General features: G+C 42.1%; 1 protein-coding gene across 2 annotated transcripts; it reads left to right on the forward strand.

Moving 5' to 3' along the window:
- Window positions 1-382: 382 nt before the first annotated feature.
- Window positions 383-21,297, forward strand: LOC148327207 (arf-GAP with GTPase, ANK repeat and PH domain-containing protein 1-like). Of its 2 annotated transcripts, none has more exons than XM_088309588.1 (20): window positions 383-1,063; window positions 1,415-2,608; window positions 6,004-6,062; window positions 6,145-6,232; window positions 6,596-6,681; window positions 6,775-6,916; window positions 8,303-8,437; window positions 8,546-8,667; window positions 9,061-9,222; window positions 12,086-12,169; window positions 12,421-12,525; window positions 12,597-12,756; window positions 13,969-14,097; window positions 14,178-14,306; window positions 14,457-14,516; window positions 15,633-15,784; window positions 16,299-16,389; window positions 17,688-17,910; window positions 18,073-18,376; window positions 19,926-21,297. In XM_088309588.1, exons 2-20 carry the CDS (start codon window positions 1,498-1,500, stop codon window positions 20,211-20,213), a joined length of 3,630 nt encoding a protein of 1,209 aa, XP_088165714.1. In that variant the 5' UTR covers window positions 383-1,063; window positions 1,415-1,497; the 3' UTR covers window positions 20,214-21,297. The 2 variants fall into 2 exon arrangements, with proteins under 2 accessions (XP_088165714.1, XP_088165713.1); XM_088309587.1 differs by having other exon boundaries at window positions 384-1,063; window positions 14,169-14,306.
- The last annotated feature ends 912 nt before the right edge of the window (window positions 21,298-22,209 follow it).

The raw sequence follows: 22,209 nt of genomic DNA on the forward strand, positions 1-22,209 counted from the left end.
GGCTAGCAACCAGTCCAGGTTTTACGCCCCAAAGTTGAGTTAGCTTTGATCGGCTCCAGCTCCCCCGCATCCCAAATCAGGACAAGCGCTCTAGAAAATGGATGGCATTGGCAGACCTTGGCACTGTCTTTTTGTCATCGTGTGGTGACATTTTGCCTCCCCAGATTGTAATGCGCCCTTCCCTCCCTCTCCTCTTCTTCCTAAATCTTCCATTTTTTAATTTGATGTTAAATGTAGTCTATGAGCGTAGCTATGGTAATTGTTCTCATCCTGTGCATCTTCTCTTTTGTATGCGAGCGGCCAGGCAGTGAGAGCAGGCGCTGCCCATAAATTGCTTTGGAAAGGACAGAGAGAGAGAGAGGAAGAGAGAGAGAGAGAGAGAGAGAGAGAGAGAGAGAGCACCAGGGCAGATGCACTGGCAAGAGGTTTGTCCCCCCCCCACCTCCCATCTCTTTTGTAGTGTGCACCAATAAAAGATCTGATGAACGTGAGCAAGAACCGCCGCCACCACCTCGCAGTTAGCTTCTCCTCGGAGCCAGCGAGTCCAGTTGTGCTGCAGGATTACGGTAGCGTAACTGGGGGGGCTTTGAGGGGAGGAAAACGGGAGGAGGGGCTGTGGTGAGCTGGTGGGCTTCCTCTGCCATACAGACACATTTTATTGACTTGCTAATTGGATGAGGCACTCGGAGGAGAGGATGCGGTGACCGAGAGGAGCTGTTCTCCACAGGACCGATACAGACACAAGGAAGCATTTCGGAATTTCTTCTATTTTTGGGGTGCATCACAACAGATGGGATTTTTCCCCCAGTACCCGCCTTGCTGTGGATTCCTGGTTTTATACATGACATTGTCAAATGGAGGCTCCAGCTGCAAGACGCATCATGACAAGTGAATGATTTCCTTTTTTTTTTTTTTTTTCCCCAGCAGGCTCCATTTCACCTTTTTTTATTTCCCATTTGGATCGATCAGCCCTTCACCGTCAGTTCCGTTTGATACCAATAGATCGCCAAAAGAATCCTTTTTACACCAGGACCTCATCTAATTGATGCGCGACAGAATGACGGTATGAACACAATTTAAGAAGAAAAAAAAAAGCAAGGGGAATGTGACATTTGTATTATTTCTAGTGCAAGGGTAGCCAAATCAAATGCAAACTTGTCATTATTAAATATCATGTCATCTCCTATCCATCTGCGTCTACCTGTCAGATTTGTACAGAAGAGTTCAGGATATAAAGCAAGGATCGGCTCATGAATGAATTGAGCGTATAGACAAGTAGTAGCAGTATGCATGGATGGGGATTAAGTGATGCAAAAAAAAAAAAAAAGCAGTCTAGACTGGGTAAGGCATTTAAATACATTCCAAAATTGCGTCCAAGCCGTGCAATGATCCAAAATTCTCTTCTGTGTTTCAGTTCACTCCTGCTGCCATGAATGAGCTTTGCATGCGTGGCCTGGTCAGAGACAAGGTGCGACTGTGGTGAGGTGTTCTGTCCCAATGAGCCAAGCAGACAACCCACAGAGACGCACCACCTATCTCATCTCCCTCACTCTGGTGAAGGTTGAGGCTTTGCCGGAGGATGTAGCCGGGAAACAAGTGGAGAAGGAGGGGGAAGGGAGCCCGGAAGAGAGGGAGGAGGTGAAACGTACCCCGAAAGAGGAGGAAGTATGTGTTGGTCCACAAGTGTCGGATAAAGAGAGCGCACAAGTGGAAGAAGAATCGGAGCAGGTGCATGTCAAGTATGGCAGCCCGAATGAGAAGTGGGGGAAAGCAGAGAGGAGCGACCAAAAAGACGTTGTCCCGGTCGCTAAAAGCAAGGACGTTGCTGTTGTCCACCCGCCTTTGAGGCAAATGGTGAAGGTGTACAGCGGCAGCAGCTTCGAGACCACCGTACGCAGAGAGGGGCCTCGCAACGATGCTTCGCGTCCCAAGACGGAACTCTACCGGGAGCCTCCCAGGCTCTACCTAAAGGGCGAAAACGGAGCTGAGCTCAACAACCGCTCACGTTGCAGCCTCCCTTTTTCGGTCCCGCCTCAGGTCAGCCAGCGCCCCGAAGTCCTGATGAGGTCGCATACAGGGGCGAACTCTGCATCCTGGAGGGAAGCCCGAGAAGCCAACAGCAGCTTGTATCACTCGGCCAAGACGCTGGAGCGGAGGGATAACCGGATCGGGGAGCAGTCCCCCTTAATGGCAGCTACAACCCTGGGGCCTTACAGGGCGTCTTGGGCCGACAGCGACGGACGAGGAACGCTCATTCGTCCGGCGGCTCCCCTCAGCGGAGGCTATTCCGGAATCATGAACAGGGAGAACTCTCACGAGGACAGATTTAGGGTTTCCTTGGTTACGCCAGTTACCTGCGATGTGAACCGACCTCCAAGAAAAGCCACCAGTCGCACCCTAGATAACAGCGACCTACATTGCCTCTCCGAGGACGCCAGGAGAGGGAAAGAGGGCCAAGGAGGAACGATCCAGAGAGCTCCCGCCCGTGACCGCAAGATGCTCAAATTCATTAGTGGGATTTTCTCCAAAAGTGCAGCTGTGCCCCCAAATGTCAGCACGGCATCCGTTCTGTATCCCGCCGCGGAGAGGGGCTCCAGCGAGGAGGAGGGTAAGTTCTTCATTGATTCATCTCTCTGAGAACATGACAGAGATCTATGGCGGGCTCTCTGTACTTTTAACATACACATTGGCCCTCTAATCGGCCCATTATTTCACACAGTGTGCTTTCCTCGCACACTCACTGACACGATGATGCTACAGAGAGAAGATGCAAAACTGCGATTGCAGAAACAGATCACTTGTGAATCTAAATAAGGGAGCAGTCTTGGTGTTTGTTACCAACTCCGACCTGATTCTCAGAAATGCTCTCACTGTTAAGCTATTTATTATCTAATTTTATGAATAGTATACAGTATCTGATTAAAATAAGATTGTGAAAATTAGGATGGTTTTAGAATGGTGCAAAAATATAGCCATCATAAAAAAAAAAAAAAAACACACACAAAAGGGCAAACACGTTTCATCAGTATCTCTTACACTCTTTTGCCGCTGTTGTATTTGCATTTATAATTAAAGATACCCAATAACATCAACAAATAAAAAAAACAACTTGTATTTGATACGATTGAGGGATACGATGCGGAAATGAAAAGTCTACACACCCCCGTCCAAATGCCGTGTTTTGATGATATAAAAAAAAATGAAATCAACCAAAATAGATCATTTCAAGACATCGCCTTTCCTCTCCACTAAACATATGACCTATAAATTATCCAACTCAATTGATCAAGTGAAAAAAACGAGAAATAAAACAAAGTGAAATAATGTCAAAATCATCTTACAACCGAGAAAATGGTATTGTTCGGAATGAACAAATTCCATACAAACTCACAAGTCAGCACATTCCTGCCACCATTCAAAAAGCCTCTGATAAACCTTGAATAATATGAAGCTGTTCTAGCAGGCTTTTCCTGGCATTTTATTCATGCAGCCTGAGGGTTTTGTGATAAAACGTATTTATTACTTGGAACAGTTCATAAATCCCGCTGTACCTCCAACTACGCCGAGGTGGTGAAAACAGCACCCAAGCATGACGCTGACCCCCACTCATCATTATAAGAGCGGCGTTGTTTGGATGATGAGCAGTGTTGTGTTTGTGCCAAAAAAAAGTGGAGGGAATTGTGAACAGTGCTGAACGCCAGTCAGTGTTAGTACAAAAACTTCAAGCTTCCGTTAGAAAAAAAATGTCAGAAAAAGCATACAAGAACAGCTAAAATTTATTTGGAGTTAATCTGTGACATTTCATTGAGACTGGTTGATTTTGAACACATCCACATTGTTTATTTTAATTGGCCCCCTTAAAAAATGTTTCACTTTTTTTCTCCTTTTTTATAGCGCATTTTACATCCGCTATAGCCTGGAAAATTGTAAAATACATCATCACTACATTTTAGGCAAGAAGTGATTAGCTCAGGAAATCTCTAACAGTTACGAACAGCCCTCAAGCTGAAGCCATTTGTTTTTTTGTGTGTGTGTGTGTGTTTATATGGTAATTGACTCAGCCTTTTAAAAAAATCTCGGAATATGACAATGTGCTAAGCTTGTTAAATATTGGCGTTAAAGCATCTTCAAATGACTCCAGGGGCCTCAAGCGTGCCTTTTTAAACAAACGTGTCTTCGCCGTAGAATTGCTAGCAAGCAGGAAAATGCTTCGGTCTTGTCACAAGCAAACGGGGGCAGGAAATACTGATCTTGTCAATTGGAATACCAAGATCCAGATCCATCCTTTTCTCAAGCCTTAAACTGAAGGAAGTTGTCCATGATGGTGATTGTGGTATCGAAGCAAAGAGCTGAATAATTTGTCAGGAGTAAGTGGGACATGAATAATTAAGGTTGGGGAGACACAGAGCTGTGTTCATGCAGAGAACAACCTACTACTTCCTGCTCTGTGCGGCCTGGTCATCAGCATTCACACTGACGACACGTTGACTCTCGGAAGGTAACGTGACGTCGTCTACATTTCACCTGCCGTCTTTAGCAAATCATGTTGTAAAGACCGTAAATTAATATATACTCCATTTGCACCCACGTTGACACACACACACACAGAGGTGGACACAGCCTCTTTATGCCTCTCACATGTCGCCGCAACCGAGAGAGACCATTCATTGTATGGAGGCTTCTGGAAAAAGGAGTTGCCATGGCAACAGCCAGCTGTGAGAATTGTTTGGTTGGTCGTGTGACGCTGATGACGGGGAGTGCAGGGGTTGCCCAAAGATGGAGGATTAGGGTAAGGAGCGGGAGGGGGGGCGGGGGCGGTCATCAAACGGGGTTTAAGGTAGAACGTGTCCTCAGTGTGGCAAACGACAGTGTGGGTGTATTTTGCGCAACATCACAAAAAGGACCTTCGGGGTGTGCAGGCGTGTGTGTGTGTGTGTGTGTGTGCGTGCAAACAGACTGAGTCATGCAGACTAACGATAGTTTCCATGGCCACATTAATGTTCATCTCTTGAGTAGAATCACTCAGGGTGCGTTTACATTAAAAAGTGAAAAACCTCTTTAAGTGCTCAGTCTGTGCCGTTTTTTTTTTTTTTTTTTAAACCACCCTTATAATTGTTGCTTAGTTCCTCATGCATGTATTCTGTTAGGAAAGAACTTTCAAAACAAAATTTCAATCAGAATATGTAGAGCGCTTCAAGGGAGGCACAGCTGATTGAGTAAAAAACAAAAAAAAAAAGGGTCGCGGGGGGCCTATCCCAGCCTAGTGGGCGGGGTACACCCTGAACTGGTTGCCAGCCAATTGCAGGGCACTGAAAGACGAACAACCATACGTTCTCACACTCACGCCGAGGGCCAATTTCGAGTGTCCAATCAACCTACTTTGCATGTTTTTGGAATGTGGGAGAAAACCGGAGTACCCGGAGAAAACCCACGAAGGCACGGGGAGAACATGTAAACGCCACACAGGAAGGCCGGACCCGGAATTGAACCCTGAGTGACCAGATTATATTTCAGAGACTATTTCATGGGGGACTGTTTTCTTCAGTTTTTTTGTTCAAAATATAAGAGTTTAAGATGGTTTGATTGACGATGACCTGAGTTTTTTTTTATGTTCAAATGCACACAGCAGTATAGCAACCACCAACACAACAATAACACCTTGAATATGGCATTTAGATTGTGTACATAAGAGGATGGGGACTAGGGGAGGCATCAGCTGTATTATGTTCACTGAGAGGAAGCTTACTGGCTCACATTTTGAAAACCTCCGTGATTGACGATAGCTCAAGGACAACAAGTCAGACGGCGACTCCACAGAAATAAAACCCACTGTCAGCATGACATTTTAACGGGACCCTCAGTCGTCATGATGTCTCTCTCATGAGAAGAAGCAAAGCATGAGACCAACATCCCTTTTCAAACTTGGCCAAAACACAAACCGTCACGTTGCATTATCACACCGCTGTATTTCTTATCCACATTCTCCTTTTTTTTTGGTTCTAGCTGCATGCACCAGCAGTCAGGAATGGACCATCACTCAAACTGTGCAAGAACTTCACCTGGTAAGATGGACTGCTTTCCTAATCAGAGCTTTGATATGCAAATAGATTCTCAAGGGTTTCATTTGCGTGCTTTTGTGTCAAGGCTGTGTTGGGAGGCCTGTGCAGTGGGAAGTCTGCGTTGGTCCATCGACACTTGACAGGAAGTTACCTGTCACTGGAGAATGCCGAGGGTGGGTTTCGCCTCGAAACATTTCCATATTCTTTCACGACAGACATTCGAACGCTCACTGACCACAACATTAGGTACACAAGCACAATATTACCACCAGCTATGTTCTCATCAGGTGAGCTGGAGCCTATCCCAGCTGACTATGAACCAGACTGATCGTGACTGCCAATCACAAGGAACACATAGGCAAACGAGCACTCACTCACATTTCCACCGATGGGCAATTTAGAATAACAGCCGCTGGTGGAATTCCATTTTTTCATGTCTAGATGACGTAGCTTAGTGTGAGAACTAAATCGACGCAGTAAAAATGTCATTTACTTCTTTGGGACAGCAAGCGTTAAACATTATTCCCATTATCCAGGGCGTCAGTACATCAAGGACGTCTTGATTGATGGACAGAGCCACTTGTTGATCATCAGAGAAGAGACTGAACTCCCAGGAGCCCATGTGAGTTGGGAAGCGAGCTTCGCTTGGATATAATCGAGTCGGTCCTTCTCTTGTGTATCGTGAGCGCCTGCTCCTTGTCTGCCTTGTCTTCAGTTTGCAAGCTGGTTAGACGCGGTTATCCTGGTCTTCAGTTTGGAAAATGAGGCCAGCTTCCAAGAAGTGTACAAGATCTACCATCAGCTTGCTGTTCATCGGCCTGTCACCGAGATACCTTTCGTAGTTGTGGGCACGCAGGGTGAGCGCGTTGAAGTCTTATTCTATTGGGAAGCCAGTTTTGACGTTGTAATTTAAGGCCAGGTTCGTCAATTGTAAGATTAAGAGATCAAGTCCAGATAATTGCCTTCTAGTCAAGATCTGGAGCAACATAATGGATAAAAGTGTTAACAGTCATCTTGGTAAAAATTTGAATTTGCATTTATATGTTAGCAGTGAGACTTGCGTAACATTTCAAAGCATTGCCACGGTATTTACAGTATTTTCATTTCTTTTTCTAAATACTTCTATCACATTTCTTGAGTTGAAATGTGCTTTAAATAGGCTTCACATGATCACGATTTTGGAGTAGAAGATCAATCGGCAAACTTAATAAAAAATAATTAAATAAATCACTGATTCCATTCGAAAACGGACCAATCTATCCAATCAAACTCTGATAAACATCAAATACATGGAAAATTGTGTCAAACACCAAACACCCCCTCCAAAAAACCCCCAACAAAATAATTTTAAAATATTGGGAACATTTTTGAAAAAAAGCTTCCGACTGTATATGCTGAGAAACGTTGTATTATTAACGATGGCAGCACAGAACATCTCTGGAGCAAACAAGATTGTGCTTGCGTATCCGATCATTGATATATAAAATGAAGGCATTGCAACCAATCATGATTTTCCATAAATTTCAAAATAGCCGATCCAGTTGATCAGATCTATGTGTAGTATGGTTTTAAATAAAGTGCTTTTGAACTTCATTAAGGACCTAAAAATGTAAACTTCCAGCTTTAGGATGCAAACAGCTTCTACTCCTTTTACCCGATTTTCAGTTCACCCAAAACCTGCTTCACTACTTGTCTAGCTCACACACACACACCCACTCACACACTCCTCGTGTGAATCTGCTCTGAATATCAACGATTTGACTGTCTGAGTCGTGCCTCGTGGGAGGCGGTAAAATGCATGCGATGGTTCTTCGTAATTTCTGTGCGCATACATTTGCTACAAGGTAAAGAAAGCCGAGCGAGTTGAAATGTAAACGGACAAATAATGTACTGGTTAACAAGCATTATTCAAAATAATAGTTGACTGCAATAATTCTGATCAATAGTAAGACCAACCTGACACCATAGCAGGGCTTCGTTGTCAAATCCCCACACAAGCAACACTATACTGAGGAGGTCAAGGAAAAGCTACGAAGAAACCTTGACCAGAAGCAATTCTTATTTTGGAGCGCTCTGGTTGAGACAATGGAACAAAAAAAAAAATGGAAAAAGTTGATATGATAAAGCTGTGGGGGATAAGAAGGGATAGTCTGGGTTTTATAGGAGCTATCAAACATTCAACAATGTGTTTGCACTGGACTCCTTACTTTCCAGCACGGTTTTAATATTTGTGTCATCCCCAGATAAGATCAGCAGCAGCAACCCGAGGGTCATCGACGACGCCCGGGCCAGGCAGCTCTGCTCGGATGTACGCCGTTGCACCTACTACGAAACATGCGCCACCTACGGGCTCAACGTCAACAGGGTCTTCACTGATGGTATCTCACAGTCCTCATCAACCCCGGACTCTCTAAACAAAAGCGGGAAACTTGCGTAATTTTTTTAGGGAGTGGGGTGTCAATTATTCTATCTTTATTTTGTTGCAGCTGCTCAGAAGATCATGGCTGCCAAGAAGCAAGCTGCTTTACTGGCTTCCTGTAAATCTCTTCCAAACTCTCCCAGTCACTCGGGGGGCTCCACTCCAGTGTCTGGTGTCTTTCCAGGACAGGTAAAAGTAAAGCATTGGAAGAAATGTCACATAACTACCGTTGTCTACTGGCTTGAATCCAATGATTTATTGTTAATTTTCCCCACATGCCCATTCCTCTCATAACGATATGCCGTTTTTTTCGTTTCATTTTCAAAGAAAAGTCAGCTAATAAAATGAAAATACGGGAAAGATTTACACTCCATGAAAATGTAAGTGGCTCATATCACCCGTCAATAAAAAAAAATGTTATTTGTGTTAATTTCCGATTTTACAAGCACGGTCATGGGAAATGTTTAATTTAATTTCACACACGCTGCTATTAACTAGTGCCTCGACTCAATGAAGACCTTTTACCTTTTTCTCTTTGTAAAACACCCTCTCCCCCACCACCCCTCCGCCTCTCGTTTGCAGGCCAGTAATGGGGGTCAGAGTAGCGATTACTCCTCATCACTTCCCTCCACCCCTGTGATTAGCCATAAAGAGATTGGCAGGTCGGCAAGAGGGGAGAAACAGGACAGTGGCACTCCCGGCTCGGTCCGCAGTGCCACCCGCAGACGCACCGCACGCTTTTCGGTAAATATATGCCAAGCACGAGCATGTAAATATGTTGAACCAATTGAAAAATGACGCAGTTAAACAATGAAGCTGGCTGTATCCATAATTAAATACGTTAACTGAATCACCCTCAACCACAGAGGTTCTTTTTAATTGGCCTGTGCGGAGTATGCGTGTTGTAATCCCTTTGTTTCTCTGAGGGCTTCCTTCAATTAGCAGTGTTTAGCAAGTTAAGTCTAATTTGTCAGCTGGTGTGACTGCAATGTAGGTGCCATTTCTGTAATATGGCAGCCACGCGAATGGCTTGTGACCTGTTTTGTGGATAACTTCTCTCGCAGTGCAAGCATTAATTACTCACGCTTCCAATTGATTTTATTTTCTGAGTATCCCTTAAGAAAAACTAGTATATATAAAGTATAGTCAAGTATAAGTACATAGAGTACTCTGAACTATGTACTTGTAGTGTACTTAAAGTATACACACACACATACATATATATATATATATATATATATATATAATTATTATTTTTTTTTGTCAGCTTGCGTTTCGTAATAAAACAATAAAATTAAAGATAAAAAAACCATGATATAAATATTTCTACATAAGCAATCTTAAAGGCAAACAGTCGCTTCCTCACATAATGCAGTCAAGTCACAAGTCCACACACTCCGTGCGGCCATGGTGTTACGTCAAAACCAAAGCTATTACCTATAGCATCAACTAAAAAGGATCCTAGCGAACAATAAAACAACCAAAACAAGGATCAAAGAAATACAGTTTACTCAAAACATGTCTCTCATGGATTCATATCGCAAGTGCTGCAAAGCATCCTGGGAGTGCTTCAGCCTCCCAGTAACGCAACAATATTGCGTTTATTATTGATAGGTTCTAAAATTGTGACAAGATAAGATGTGGATTAAGTGAGATGAATCCCCATTGAAAGCCAAGGCACCAAATGCATGGCCACCCATTGCCCAAGACTAACCACGTTATCTCCATGATTTGCTCACAGCTTCTCATTTTTCTTCACTAATAATGACCACTTGTGATTGCTCGCATTTTTAAATTGCCAGAATTTTTTTCTGTCGTCTTTAAGCGAATCGTTAGTTGTGAGATGGTGTATTTGATTGCCGCTGCTAATGTAGCTTTATCGTGCTAGCAGAAGTTTGCACGGCTTGCGCGTCGTTAGCTGTGAGACAGACTGTTTCAGTGCCACAGAGCAGCTGGCGATGATACGCTGGTGAGCCAGGAGCAGAAGGAGCTGGGAATGAAGATTGGGAGGCCTGTGCATACTTCCACGGAAGATGACAGTTTTTATTGTTTTTTTAAGTCAAGGTGGCAAAGACAAGAACAAAGTTAGTTATGGCCAGGACATTTCATACACGAGAAACTCAAGTGTGGATCTCCTGTCACCTTGCTTTTGGTGGTCTGGACTTTTGTGTGGGGATTTGTTTGACCAAATACATCCTTTCAAACACACAATTTGACGTTGCGATTATAGAAATGATTACGATACAAAAACGCAATATAACAGCATATGTACAAAATCTGGTACATTTCTGAATTATGTATATATTTTGCTTAATAACATTTTAAAAAAAACAAATAATAGTTACCAGAGCCACTGATTACACTGTTCAGGAACAAAGTTTAATCAGAGATGGCTTCATGTGTCCCAAAATGTATTTTTGATTCTGATTTGAAAAACGTCTTTCCCTTTTTTTTCTTGCACATCAGATTTTTGAGATATTTTCATTTTTTGGCTTAAAGCTTGACCAATAAAAGCTTGCGCAGTATAGATTTTACCAAACATTGTAATTTATAGCTACGACGCTTCAGGGGAAAAAAATCTGCCTGTTGCTGAACCTAATACTAAATTCATAAATATGACTTAATATATCCCTATGTTGCGTATTATATTACTGTTGTGAATCAGCATTTTGCTACAGACTTGTTAGACAGCCAGCGAACTAATGAAGAAAACTCCGTGGACAAGGTGGACTTTTCTTGCTTTTGTGAAGTTTTCTTGTCCTTACAGACAACAATTGCAAGGTATTTTTTATAAATATAGTAACCGCAACAAAGAAGAAATAAACGTAGAGTAGATAAATATATTGTAGGTCTGCGCACGAGCACTTAGCTTGATGAAATTACACTTTTCTATACACCTGCGTTCGAAATTAAGTTCACACTTGACCTAAATTAAATGTTTAGGAAATTAGAAACACTCACAAAGACGAAAGTCTTCCAGGGCTCAAGTGTTTTGGAGTACGTTTATCATGTCACGAGATACTCTTATGCAAATACGACGATATCGTCTATCTTTTTCTGCTGAGCTGAAATACGTCAAAGATCCACTATGGAACAGATGCGCTAACATCAATGAATTCGAAAACGATCCACAAAAAGAAGAGTTGTTACTCTTACACTTTTATCTGTAGTTTGAACAGCTTGCACGAAGCAATCGAGAATAATATACTTATTTACGAGAAAACATGACCTTATTCAAAATCTTTGACGAACACAAACTTGTGAAATATTAAATGTCTGTTCAAGACATGACACAGGTCTTCTTAAGTGTTTAGATCTTGCTTTCAAAATGTGCCCCAGTGTAGATCCTAATGAAGAAAAAAGATCTATATAAAATTGAATGTTATGTATGACAACTACAGATTTAAAAATGTTCCTGAAAAAAAATAATGCCTAAGCGTTATTCCATGGTTGAGTTTTGACACTGGAACAAATATTTCCTATGGGACATGTACTACATTCCAAACAACCAACCAACATCCCAGTGTATATCGAGGTTCCACTGTGTAATAGTTACAGCATCACCACACTTTAAAGCACGTTCTTTATCCCCTTGTGGTTCCTTCAGGGTCGAAGAGGCAGTGACTCAGCCAGGCGAAGTGCAGACTGCAAAGGAGATGTGGGAAGTGGGCGTTTTATTCCCATCAAGCAGGTAAGACATACAGAATACAAATCTGGAGTCCATCCAATGAACTTCAGCAGAGGACATCACACCATGACTCCCTTCAAATGACACTTGTCAGGACACCTGTTATTGTGTGAATTAATGCAGACCCCATATGGCTAGATAATACATTTTGGGTGTTTTTGGCCGCCGCCAGCCATCACGCTGCCGAACTGTGTGAGATGAACACGATGTGAACGGCGCTTTTTCGTTTTTTTTTTTCCTGTGACCTCTACCAGGGTTTCTTGCTCAAGCGCAGCGGGAACTCACTCAACAAAGAGTGGAAGAAGAAATATGTCACCCTCTCCAGTGATGGCATACTGTCATACCACTCCAACGTCAATGTGAGTGTGTGTTTTGACCGAGTGCTTTTGAGGGTTTACAAAGCGGTAACGGGGCCTGACTGACTCGGCAGGACTACATGCTGAATACTCCCGGGAAAGAAATGGATCTGTTGCGAGTGACGGTGAAGGTACCGGGAAAGCGTCCTCCTCGTGCTGTACCTACCGGCGGACCTCCTGTCGGGCTTAACGGGAGGGTCAAAGATGTGCCGGGACCAGAAGGCGTCAGCCTTGGTGAGAAAGCGTTTGCTCCCTTCCTGATTTATTTCTTTAGTTTTTAAATGAATTATTATTAAGGGAGAAAAAAAATCCAAACCTGCATGACTTGTGTGAAAAAGTGATTGCCCCCTTCAAAACTAATAACTGGTTCGGGTTAGAGAAATCAAGCATTTTCGATAACTGGCAATGAGTCTTTGACATCTCTGTGGAGATATTTTGGCCCACTCCTTCTTGCAAAATTGCTTTAATGCAGCAACACTGGGCCGTTTTCAAGCATGAACGACTTTATAAAGGTTATGCCACTGCATTTCAATCAGATTCAAGTCTGCATTTCGGCAAGGTCTCTCCAAAATGTTCATTTTATTTTTAGAAGTCAATCAGAAGTTGACTCACTGATGTTTTTTCGATCGTTGTCGTCATGCAGAATTCAAATGTTCTTCAGCTTAAGGTCGTAAACTGATGGCCGAATATTCTCCTTCAGGATTTTCTGTAAAGGAGCAGAATTGATTGTTCCATCACTCACGAGAAGTCATCCAGGTTGTGAAGGAGCAAAGCAGCCCCAGTATATACAGACATTTACACCTATAGATATTACACAGGAGGGTCTGACACCTGATTTGGACCCAGAACTTCTCGACGTTGAAGCGGACATCACAACAATTCCTGACTGTGCTTACATAATTAAAAATCCTTAGAAATGTTATTCACACGTTTTCATCACACCACCTATTGTGGAAATCAGTCAATTAGCCTCAAGCATAATCCTGCAAACAAACAAAAACAAAATGGCCATGAAAACAAATCCGTGGCTGATCACTTCACAGTGGCAAAGAAGCAAACAGAAGAATCAAAAGGTGGATGGATAGAATTGAGCTGTATTTGCTCAACTATTGGCAACTTTTTGCAGCAAAGAAGAAATAGCAGCAGTAGCAAACATAATTAATATCTTTAAATCAAATATATCTATTGCATATTTACGACATCAACGGTAGCAGTGAAGGGGCAAATATGTGGAGCCTGATTGCGAATAAATAAATGAATGTTATGCTCTTGTGAATGGGACGCAATGGAATTGGAAGAAGCGGCAGCCTTGGAGCGGCAGCTGTATATGAATTAATAAATCATATTGACACTGCCATGAATACAGAACAGAGCTCTGTTAATTATGTAGTCTAATAGGACAAAGAGAAATTTGGCCTTTTTTTGTTGACTCGATGCTTGTCATAGTTCCCGTCAGTGCCAGCAGCCTCCTGCAAGTGGACGACATGGAGGGGCTCGGGGGTGCTCTCTTCCTGAGGAGTAACAGAGGAGTGCAGCGATGTTCCTCCAACGTCTCCAACCACGCTCAAAGTGTCGGTGAGGGAGAATTCTCAAAGTGGTACGCATCGACGTGTGAGATGATTCAGTGTCGGTGAACGTGTCGGCAGACTCTGCAGTTGAGGGCGTGTCCAGCTCCTCGTCCACCAAAGATGTCGGCTCCACATCCCCAGTGGAGGACAGGAAGAAGCATCGCAGAAAGAAGAGCACGAACCAGAAAGCGGACGCCACCATTGGCCAAGCAGACGGTGATGAGCTTCCCGCAAACTCACAAATAAAAATATGAGTTTTGACTGTTTGAGAAAAAAAATATTACGGCCATTTTACATAAAAAAAACAAAAAATGTAGAATTCTCGCAATGATAATGATTTCAATTGTTTGTTTTTTGTCATTCCAGCCAAGCGCAAAATGTGGAAACTTAAAAGCTTTGGTAGTTTAAGGAACGTGAGCAAAACAGGTAATATTTTTTATATCATCTGAGTTCTTATTGGATAGTGTCTCATATTGCATGTGATGTGCTCCTGTTTTCGTTTCACTAAAAGGAAAGGAGATTGCATCATTTAGTGCTACTGAATATTACAAAAAGACTACTGGTGTGCTTGTCATCACTCAAAATAGAATTCTGTTGCATATGAGCTAGGGGCGTCTCGATATTATTTTTTCACTTCCGATATGATAGATCAGGGGCGGGCAAACTTTTTGATTGGGTTTTTCAATGGGTTCTAAAATTTGAAGAGGGGCCGGACAAGGAACAGATGGATGGAGCGTTTTGGTAATCTCACCTCATCGAAAAAAAACTACATTTAATTTTAAATGAAAGTGAACAATAGCATTACAACAATACATGTCTTTGAAAAACCACAGCATTTAGAATATCAAACATTAACAAGGTTTATTCATTTAATTTTTTTCAAGTTTGGCGGGCCGGATTAAAACGTTCAATGGGCCGCATGTGGACCCCCGGGCCGTAGTTTGCCCACACCTGTGATAGATATTGCAGCCTTGAGTGAAATGATATCAGTGGAAATGATACATGCTTTATTTTTGTATGAAATGTTAGAAGAGACTTGATCAAATGATACTTTTCAAACAAAGAATAGTGAGCGACAGTCAGTATGAGGAAAGATCCTCCATTTAGATAAATTCAACATCAAATCCTGAGAATGTCCTGCACTTGAATGAAATAAATACAAAATAAATTAAATGATCTTGAGAATCAACGTAATAAAGTCAATAAAAACAAATTAAACTCTTTCAAGTGCGACAACAAAAAAAATCAGATATTATTTTTGATATTGGACCGTTCAATATCAGCTCGGGTCTGACTACCGGTAACGATCTTTTTATTAAGTTTAAGTACAGGATGTGTAACAAAAAATAAAAAATAATGCAGAAGTCGCTAACACTTAGCAATTCTAAGATAGAAGTAATATAATTGCCAATGTATTTAAAAAATGTTTGTGCATATTAACAATCATGCAAGACAATACAAAATAAATAGGGCAGAAGAACCTGCTATTGAGAGTTTGTTTGTGTGTGTGTGCGTGCGTGGGGGTGTGTGTGTTTGAGCCAGATGAAGAAAACAATGACTTTGTCATTGTGTCGAGTTCTGGCCAGACGTGGCATTTTGAAGCCCAGAGTGTGGAGGAGAGGGATTCCTGGGTGCAGGCCATCGAGAGTCAGATCTTGGCCAGCCTGCAGCTGTGTGAGAGCAGTAAGAACAAGGTTAGAAATAAATATATACATATATATATTATTTTATTTTTTTAATCTTGCACCTCGTATTCAATGGCGTCTGCTTTCCGTTTGCGAAGAAAGAAAATCCAGTAAAACCTCCCATCCTTGATTCATGACCCTACAACAGGGTCATGATGGCTTTTGTCAAAAAGATAAAGACAGTTTAATTGATTTTCCACTACTGAAGCCACTTCATCACCAGCGTGTCATGATTTCAGGCCTGCTCAATATTGCCTTGTAAAGATATCCGCAGTGCAGCAAGGACACATTCTCGGATGAGCGCTTAAAAATGTCATTTCCTCCGATATCACAAGTTAATGCAATGATGCAGTTCTCTCTTTTTTTTTTTTTTTTAATGGAAACAATTTAGTCAGGTCAAACCCTTTTGATATGCGCAGTCATTTTATAGAATTTGTTCACGGGCAGATTTGGTTACTGCTAGAGTCATTATGCTTCATAAAGACGAACACTGCTAACACGGAACGCTTTGTGTTTTTCACAGGCTCGCAGGAACAGCCTAAGCGAGGCCGTGGCTCTGCAGGCTATTCGCAACGCAAAAGGAAACAACTTTTGCGTCGACTGCGATGCTCCCAGTTAGTGACATCTTTGTCTACTGAAACCTCTTGTGTTTGTCGACCGTGTCACATCTGACTGATGACTGTTTCAAAGCCATACATGTATTGTATCAATCATCTTTCATCTTTGTGTTACTGCATTCATTCGAAGATGAATAACGCTTGACATAACAATAGAACAAAGTCGCCCATTAGTTATTGAGTCATTTCTCACATTTATTTGCACACTCGACTGATCACGGCGGGGGGGATGGAAATCTCACAATGTTACAGAAATCAGTTTTAAAATCTGGATTACGGCCTGCCAAAAAAAAAAAAAAACACTTTGATGTCATGTTAATTGTTCCACTGAATCAGAATTGGGTCACTGTGATGTGGGACGAAGGGGACTTTTCTTCACAAAAAACATCTTCCTTCTCAGTGACTATAGTCTTCTCTCTGGAAGTGATGTGAAAACATTTCCAATTATTTAATCATATTTTTTTGTTGTTGCAAACCCGACACACTGGAGTCAAGTGACATGGACAGTTTTAGGAACGAATCAACGTTTCATATTATTATTGTAGTTGTAAGGGGTGTACTGCATCATAGTGAGAGCTGTTTCGAAAATGACGCTTTTCCTGTCAGTGGCAAAATATTAGAAACAATTTGAGATTATGCCGCTGCAGGCCTACACCATTGCAAATTAAAATCAAAATCATATGGTTTAACCCTTACAAAAAAATGACCCCATTGGGGGTTATTCTTCAAAATCTTTACAATTAAAAGTGGGAATATTTTCATATTTTATATTCCTCATGAAACAGGTGGTCATTAGTTTTTTACTTAATTTTTCATTAATTTTAAGAAATTACAGTTTTCATATTACCACCCCACTCTTCCAGAAGCAAGCATTTCCTATGGAATCTTCTAAGTACTTTTATTTCCCAGCCACTCTGGCTGTCAATAGACATTTCCTGCCCCACTTACACATCTGATGTCACCTGATTGATTGATTCTTATTTGGTAAATTGTGAAGAAAAAGTGAAAAATGAACAAAAATGAAATTTTCAACAAAACATATAATCTCCAACCAAAATGTCATAAGTTTATTGCAAAAGCGCATTGATTTTAATTTGGGTCATTTTTTTACCCCACTCATGGAAGAGTGTATGTATTGGTCGGCTATGCATCCAAGGGTTAATTAATAAAAAAAAAAAAAAATTCTACAGGTTCTTATTAGACTTTATTTCGCTGCGTCCTTAAGGAAGTAGCAAGTTAGCATTGATTAAAGATTGTGATTGGCTTGCGTGTGTGTTTTTTTTTTTCTTTCCAAGATCCTACGTGGGCCAGTTTGAACCTCGGCGCCCTCATATGCATCGAGTGTTCAGGGATCCACAGGAACTTGGGGACTCACGTTTCGCGCGTTCGCTCTCTCGATCTGGACGATCTACCACGAGAGCTCACGCTGGTTCTCAGTGCCATTGGCAACCACATGGTGAACTGTATTTGGGAGGCACGCACGATGGGTCACCGTAAGCCCCCACCTGATGCTACCAGGTAATCACAATATAAACTGAAAACTCTAGGAAGAACATCCCAAAAAGAAATAATATAACCTTCACATACATGTACTGGAAATGTTCTAAAACTCTTCAGGCTAGAAGCGATGTCCTCGCTGTCAGTGAGGATCAACGACTTTATTGTCTTTGCTGTTTCCAGAGAGGAACGAGAGTCGTGGATTCGGGCCAAATATGAGCAGAAAGTCTTTGTGGCGCCATTGCCCCCTCCCAGCCCCAACGAGGGTCCCGACATCACCCTGTCCGGCCGTCTTTTGCTGGCTGCGATGGAGCACAACCTCCCCAAACTGCTGCTCCTTTTGGCCCACTGCACTAAGGAAGACATCAACGGCCCCCCCAGCATGGCACTCTCCTCCCGGTCTCTCCTGGCACTGCGGCTGCCCGGCTCTGCCCTTCATGCTGCCTGTCAGCAAGCCGACGTGGTGATGACACAGCTTCTCGTTTGGGTCAGTTTACTTTGCTCTTTGTGTATCCCGGTGTGGCTTTGCAGACTGGGATGAACAATTATTGACCACCACATTATAAGATTGCATGGAAAGTTCTGCCTTTCCAAAGACAACAATGCTCAGTTGTGATTGACACCGTGAGAGATGGAATTGTTACGTGTGAAATAGAGCATTTCTTTAACATTTATTTTAGCCTTTAGTTACATGAGAGGGACAATTATCACCAATTATGAATACATAGCGTATTAAACTCTCTTTTTCCTCATTTATTTTATTTATTTATTTTTCATTTATTTAGGTTTCTGAATGCTTCAGAGATCGGCAAAGCAATTGCACAAAAGATTTTTTTTTTAATTTTTTTTTATACAATTGTTTATCTCACAGGTGTCAAACTCAAGGCCCGGGGGCCAGATCTGGCCTGCCACATCATTTTATATGGCCCGCAAAGGAAAATGTTCCTTGCTAAAATACCAAAATTGCGAATTGTCGTCAATTTTAAAGACGACAAATTATCGCAATCCTTTTTTATTTTATACTTTTAAAATGAATTGAATCGTAGTTAAACAAACAACATTTTCCTGAATTCTGACTTTAAAAAATAGTTAGCCATCAGTTTGTTATATAATATTGCCTTTATTAGTCCCACAATGGGGAAATTCGAGATTCGAACCCAGGCCTCCTGGGGAGACTGGGTCCTGAACGCGGCGCCTTAGACCACTCGGCCATCCATGTATATGTAATAATAATAATAATAATAATAATAATAATAATATGATAATGATTTATATGGATTGACTGTCATAATGGCTCACCAACTGAAACTAAAACTATGATGTGGCTCGTGAGAAAAATAGTTTGACACACCTGGTTTATCTCTACAAAGTAGTTAAGTATCATACTGGATCTCGTTAGACCGTGCACATGCACCTAATAAAAAGTCTGGAGAGTGAATAATAATAATAATAATAATAATAATAATATGACAGAGACTCTCCACACTTTGCTTCTCAGCCCCAGGTACAGGAATTTATGTACCGCAATACTGTATTTATTGTATGTCCTGCATTGCTTCACCTTGGCCGCTATTAGGATTCTCGCTTTCTTCCTCGAAAAGCAATTTTTATTTCAGTGACACCAAATTTTGAATGCCACCATAACTAATGTCCGACAGTCAGTCACTCATGAAAAGTTTCAGTACATCACACACGGGTCGGGTGTGTCCCTGGATTTAGGCCTCTGGTGGGTGTGGTCAGTTGATAATAAACATTCTAATAATAATGATAATCTAGCACATATCTCAAAGTGCTGAAGGCATAAAGAAAGTAAATTCCAAGGTCACAGGAATACATAAAGTGTGTTTAGAAGTTAAAATGTCTCTTAAAAATACATCATTTAATAATAACTCCAAAAATTAAAGGAAAATGTGACCAAAACAAACTCATCTCACATCAAAGAGTGCAAAACATCACGTTAGGCGTATGAAGATATAAATGATGTGGAAAAATATTTCTTAAAATGTGAATCCTATTGTTTTATTTCTCCTTGTCAGTATGGATGCGACGTTCGGTACAGGGACGCTCAGGGCCAAACAGCGTTGACCCTGGCTCGCATCGCGGGCAGCCAGGAGTGCGCCGACATCCTTCTGCAGCACGGATGTCCCAATGAGGCCGCCCCTCCCGTCGCCACAACTGGCGGATTCGCATCCGCGGCCAACCCAGGCTTCCCCGTCACCATGACGTCGAATCTGACGGTCGCCACGACGCTCAGGATCTCGCACAGGGGCGGCGGCGGCAACACGAGCTTCAGCTACACGACGTCAAGAAAAGCCGTGTCGTAAAACAGGAGGGGTGTTTGTTTTTAAAGATGGTCGTCCGATTGAGGCCTGCCCTGCACATTCAGGACGGAGGAGGAGCATGTGGCCAGATGTTGCACTAATGCTGTGACACAAGCTCTGATTGGCTGCTTTGTCTACGAGAGAGACGGAAACAGAAGAGGGGAGGAAGAGAGAGAAGAAAAAGCGCAAACTGACTACAAGAGTCACGAAAGGAGGTCGGCCTGAGGAAAAGAAAAATCTCAAATCCAAATGTTAAGAACTGCAATAAGCTAATGAATTGATCTGTATGTATTTGTTTCACTAATTCCACGAGAATGTATATATTGTGTTGCCTTGAACGCAGCCAAACATTTGAGATTTGCGCTACAGCGGCTGTCGCCGTTTTAAAGAAAATCTAGAGATATGATAATAGAGTTCTATAAACCTCCCACAGCAACAACAACAACAACACAAATTGAAGTGCTTAATTTCCTCATTGTACTTTTTGTACAAGGTGGTTCCGTGTACAAAAAGTGGCTCGGGACGAGATTTACAGTTTCTTGCTTTGGTGTTCCTTTGATAATTAACTCTTCGGAAGCTCAAGACTAAGATTTATATGTAATGTTTGTATCACTGTGCGCGACATCAACACTGTCCATGATTTTGTGCATTTTCAAAATCTTGAGCGAGTGACTCCGAGCTGAGGAAATGCCTTCATTTCAACTGAATGTATTTAAAACCGTCACGTCGGTCGGGAAGAGAAGCGTTGCCTCTTTCACGGATGTTAACCGACTCTCCCGCCGTGACTAATAGAGATTAAAAAGTATTATTTAATAGGTTGTTTTCAAGCGTACGTATATCTAGAAGTGAGCATTGGAATGAATGTTTATCAATGAGGGATAATCAGCGTGATGAAAAGAGGAATGTTGCCCACGTGGAGATTTCAAGAGTAGCATAAAAAAGAAGTCATTCCATCCGTACTTTGATGTAATTCTGTGTTCATCTAATGACTGTTGCCGAGTATACCCCGTCTGTGCTGTAAGGAGTCTCTCTATTCATTTGTATTTTTTTACCCATGCGACGATTCATAAATCAATCATTATCAATACACGCGGCTTTTTTCATTGAGTCAAACTGCAAATGTTGCATGTCGGCGAGATTCTGATTATGTCTATTTATGTCCCTCAAGATGACAGGAACATGTTGCAGCTCGGCGGTAATCAGCCAGCAGAAATCACTTCACACTCATCATCTCGCTGTCAGATTGTCGGCTTCTTGGCTTTGCCCGGCAGCTTTCTGGGTCAGAACACTGGGCCTCGCTTTTATTATGGCGCTTCGACACTGCCAGCTGTAGACCCAGAAACCTGGACTAGATGATTTACGATCATAAGGAATGTCAATCATGAATAAATAAACAAAATCACTACCCGTTCAGTAATGAGACGCTGTCAAGACGGAATAAACTTGCTCTGAATTCACGTTGACGTTTCACTTTTCAACCCTTTATTTAGGGTGAAACAAGGAAACACTTGTCGGAAGGTTTAAATAAACCCACGTGCTAAATATTTGATGCTCTTCTTGAAGTTGCTGTCAAAATATGCCAGCGCAAATGAGCCACGCCAACTTGCAATGTCTCAAAAGCCTCCGGGTAAAAGTAAACAGCTTGCGTACGCCAGAAAAACTATCAAATGCACAACTGGGAGTGGGTTTAGGTCTGGGCTCTGGCTGGGTCATCCCAACATTTTAGGTTGTTGTCATGCTTGTGTTATTATTTTCCAGTAAATTGTATTCCTGAAAATGTGCCCATGCAGCAGCTTTTGGGAATGTTACCAAATTGAGGCATTGTGTCCGCTGAATGCGCCACATGAACAGATCTGCATAGTAATTGTGAAAGCGTAAAACTCAGCAGCTTGATGATGAACTGCGACACCCACGAGGGATGATGAATGTTTTCAAACAGCAGTTAAGGAGGCGGGGATGGCCGGCAGCTCATTTGCATGTGACAGGACCGCCCCCTAAA

This window comes from Idiotropiscis lumnitzeri, chromosome 11 (genome assembly GCF_059441095.1).
Source record: "Idiotropiscis lumnitzeri isolate Australia: NSW breed Sydney's pygmy pipehorse chromosome 11, RoL_Ilum_1.0, whole genome shotgun sequence".
In the NCBI taxonomy this organism is placed as follows: domain Eukaryota; kingdom Metazoa; phylum Chordata; class Actinopteri; order Syngnathiformes; family Syngnathidae; genus Idiotropiscis; species Idiotropiscis lumnitzeri.

Coding starts and splice junctions, on each gene's coding strand:
- LOC148327207 (XM_088309587.1), top strand. CDS start 1,498: ATGAGCCAAGCAGACAACCCACAGAGACGCACCACCTATCTCATCTCC. Junction 12,757..13,968: donor ACCAGAAGGCGTCAGCCTTG/GTGAGAAAGCGT, acceptor TGCTTGTCATAG/TTCCCGTCAGTGCCAGCAGC. Junction 15,785..16,298: donor GTGAGAGCAGTAAGAACAAG/GTTAGAAATAAA, acceptor TGTTTTTCACAG/GCTCGCAGGAACAGCCTAAG.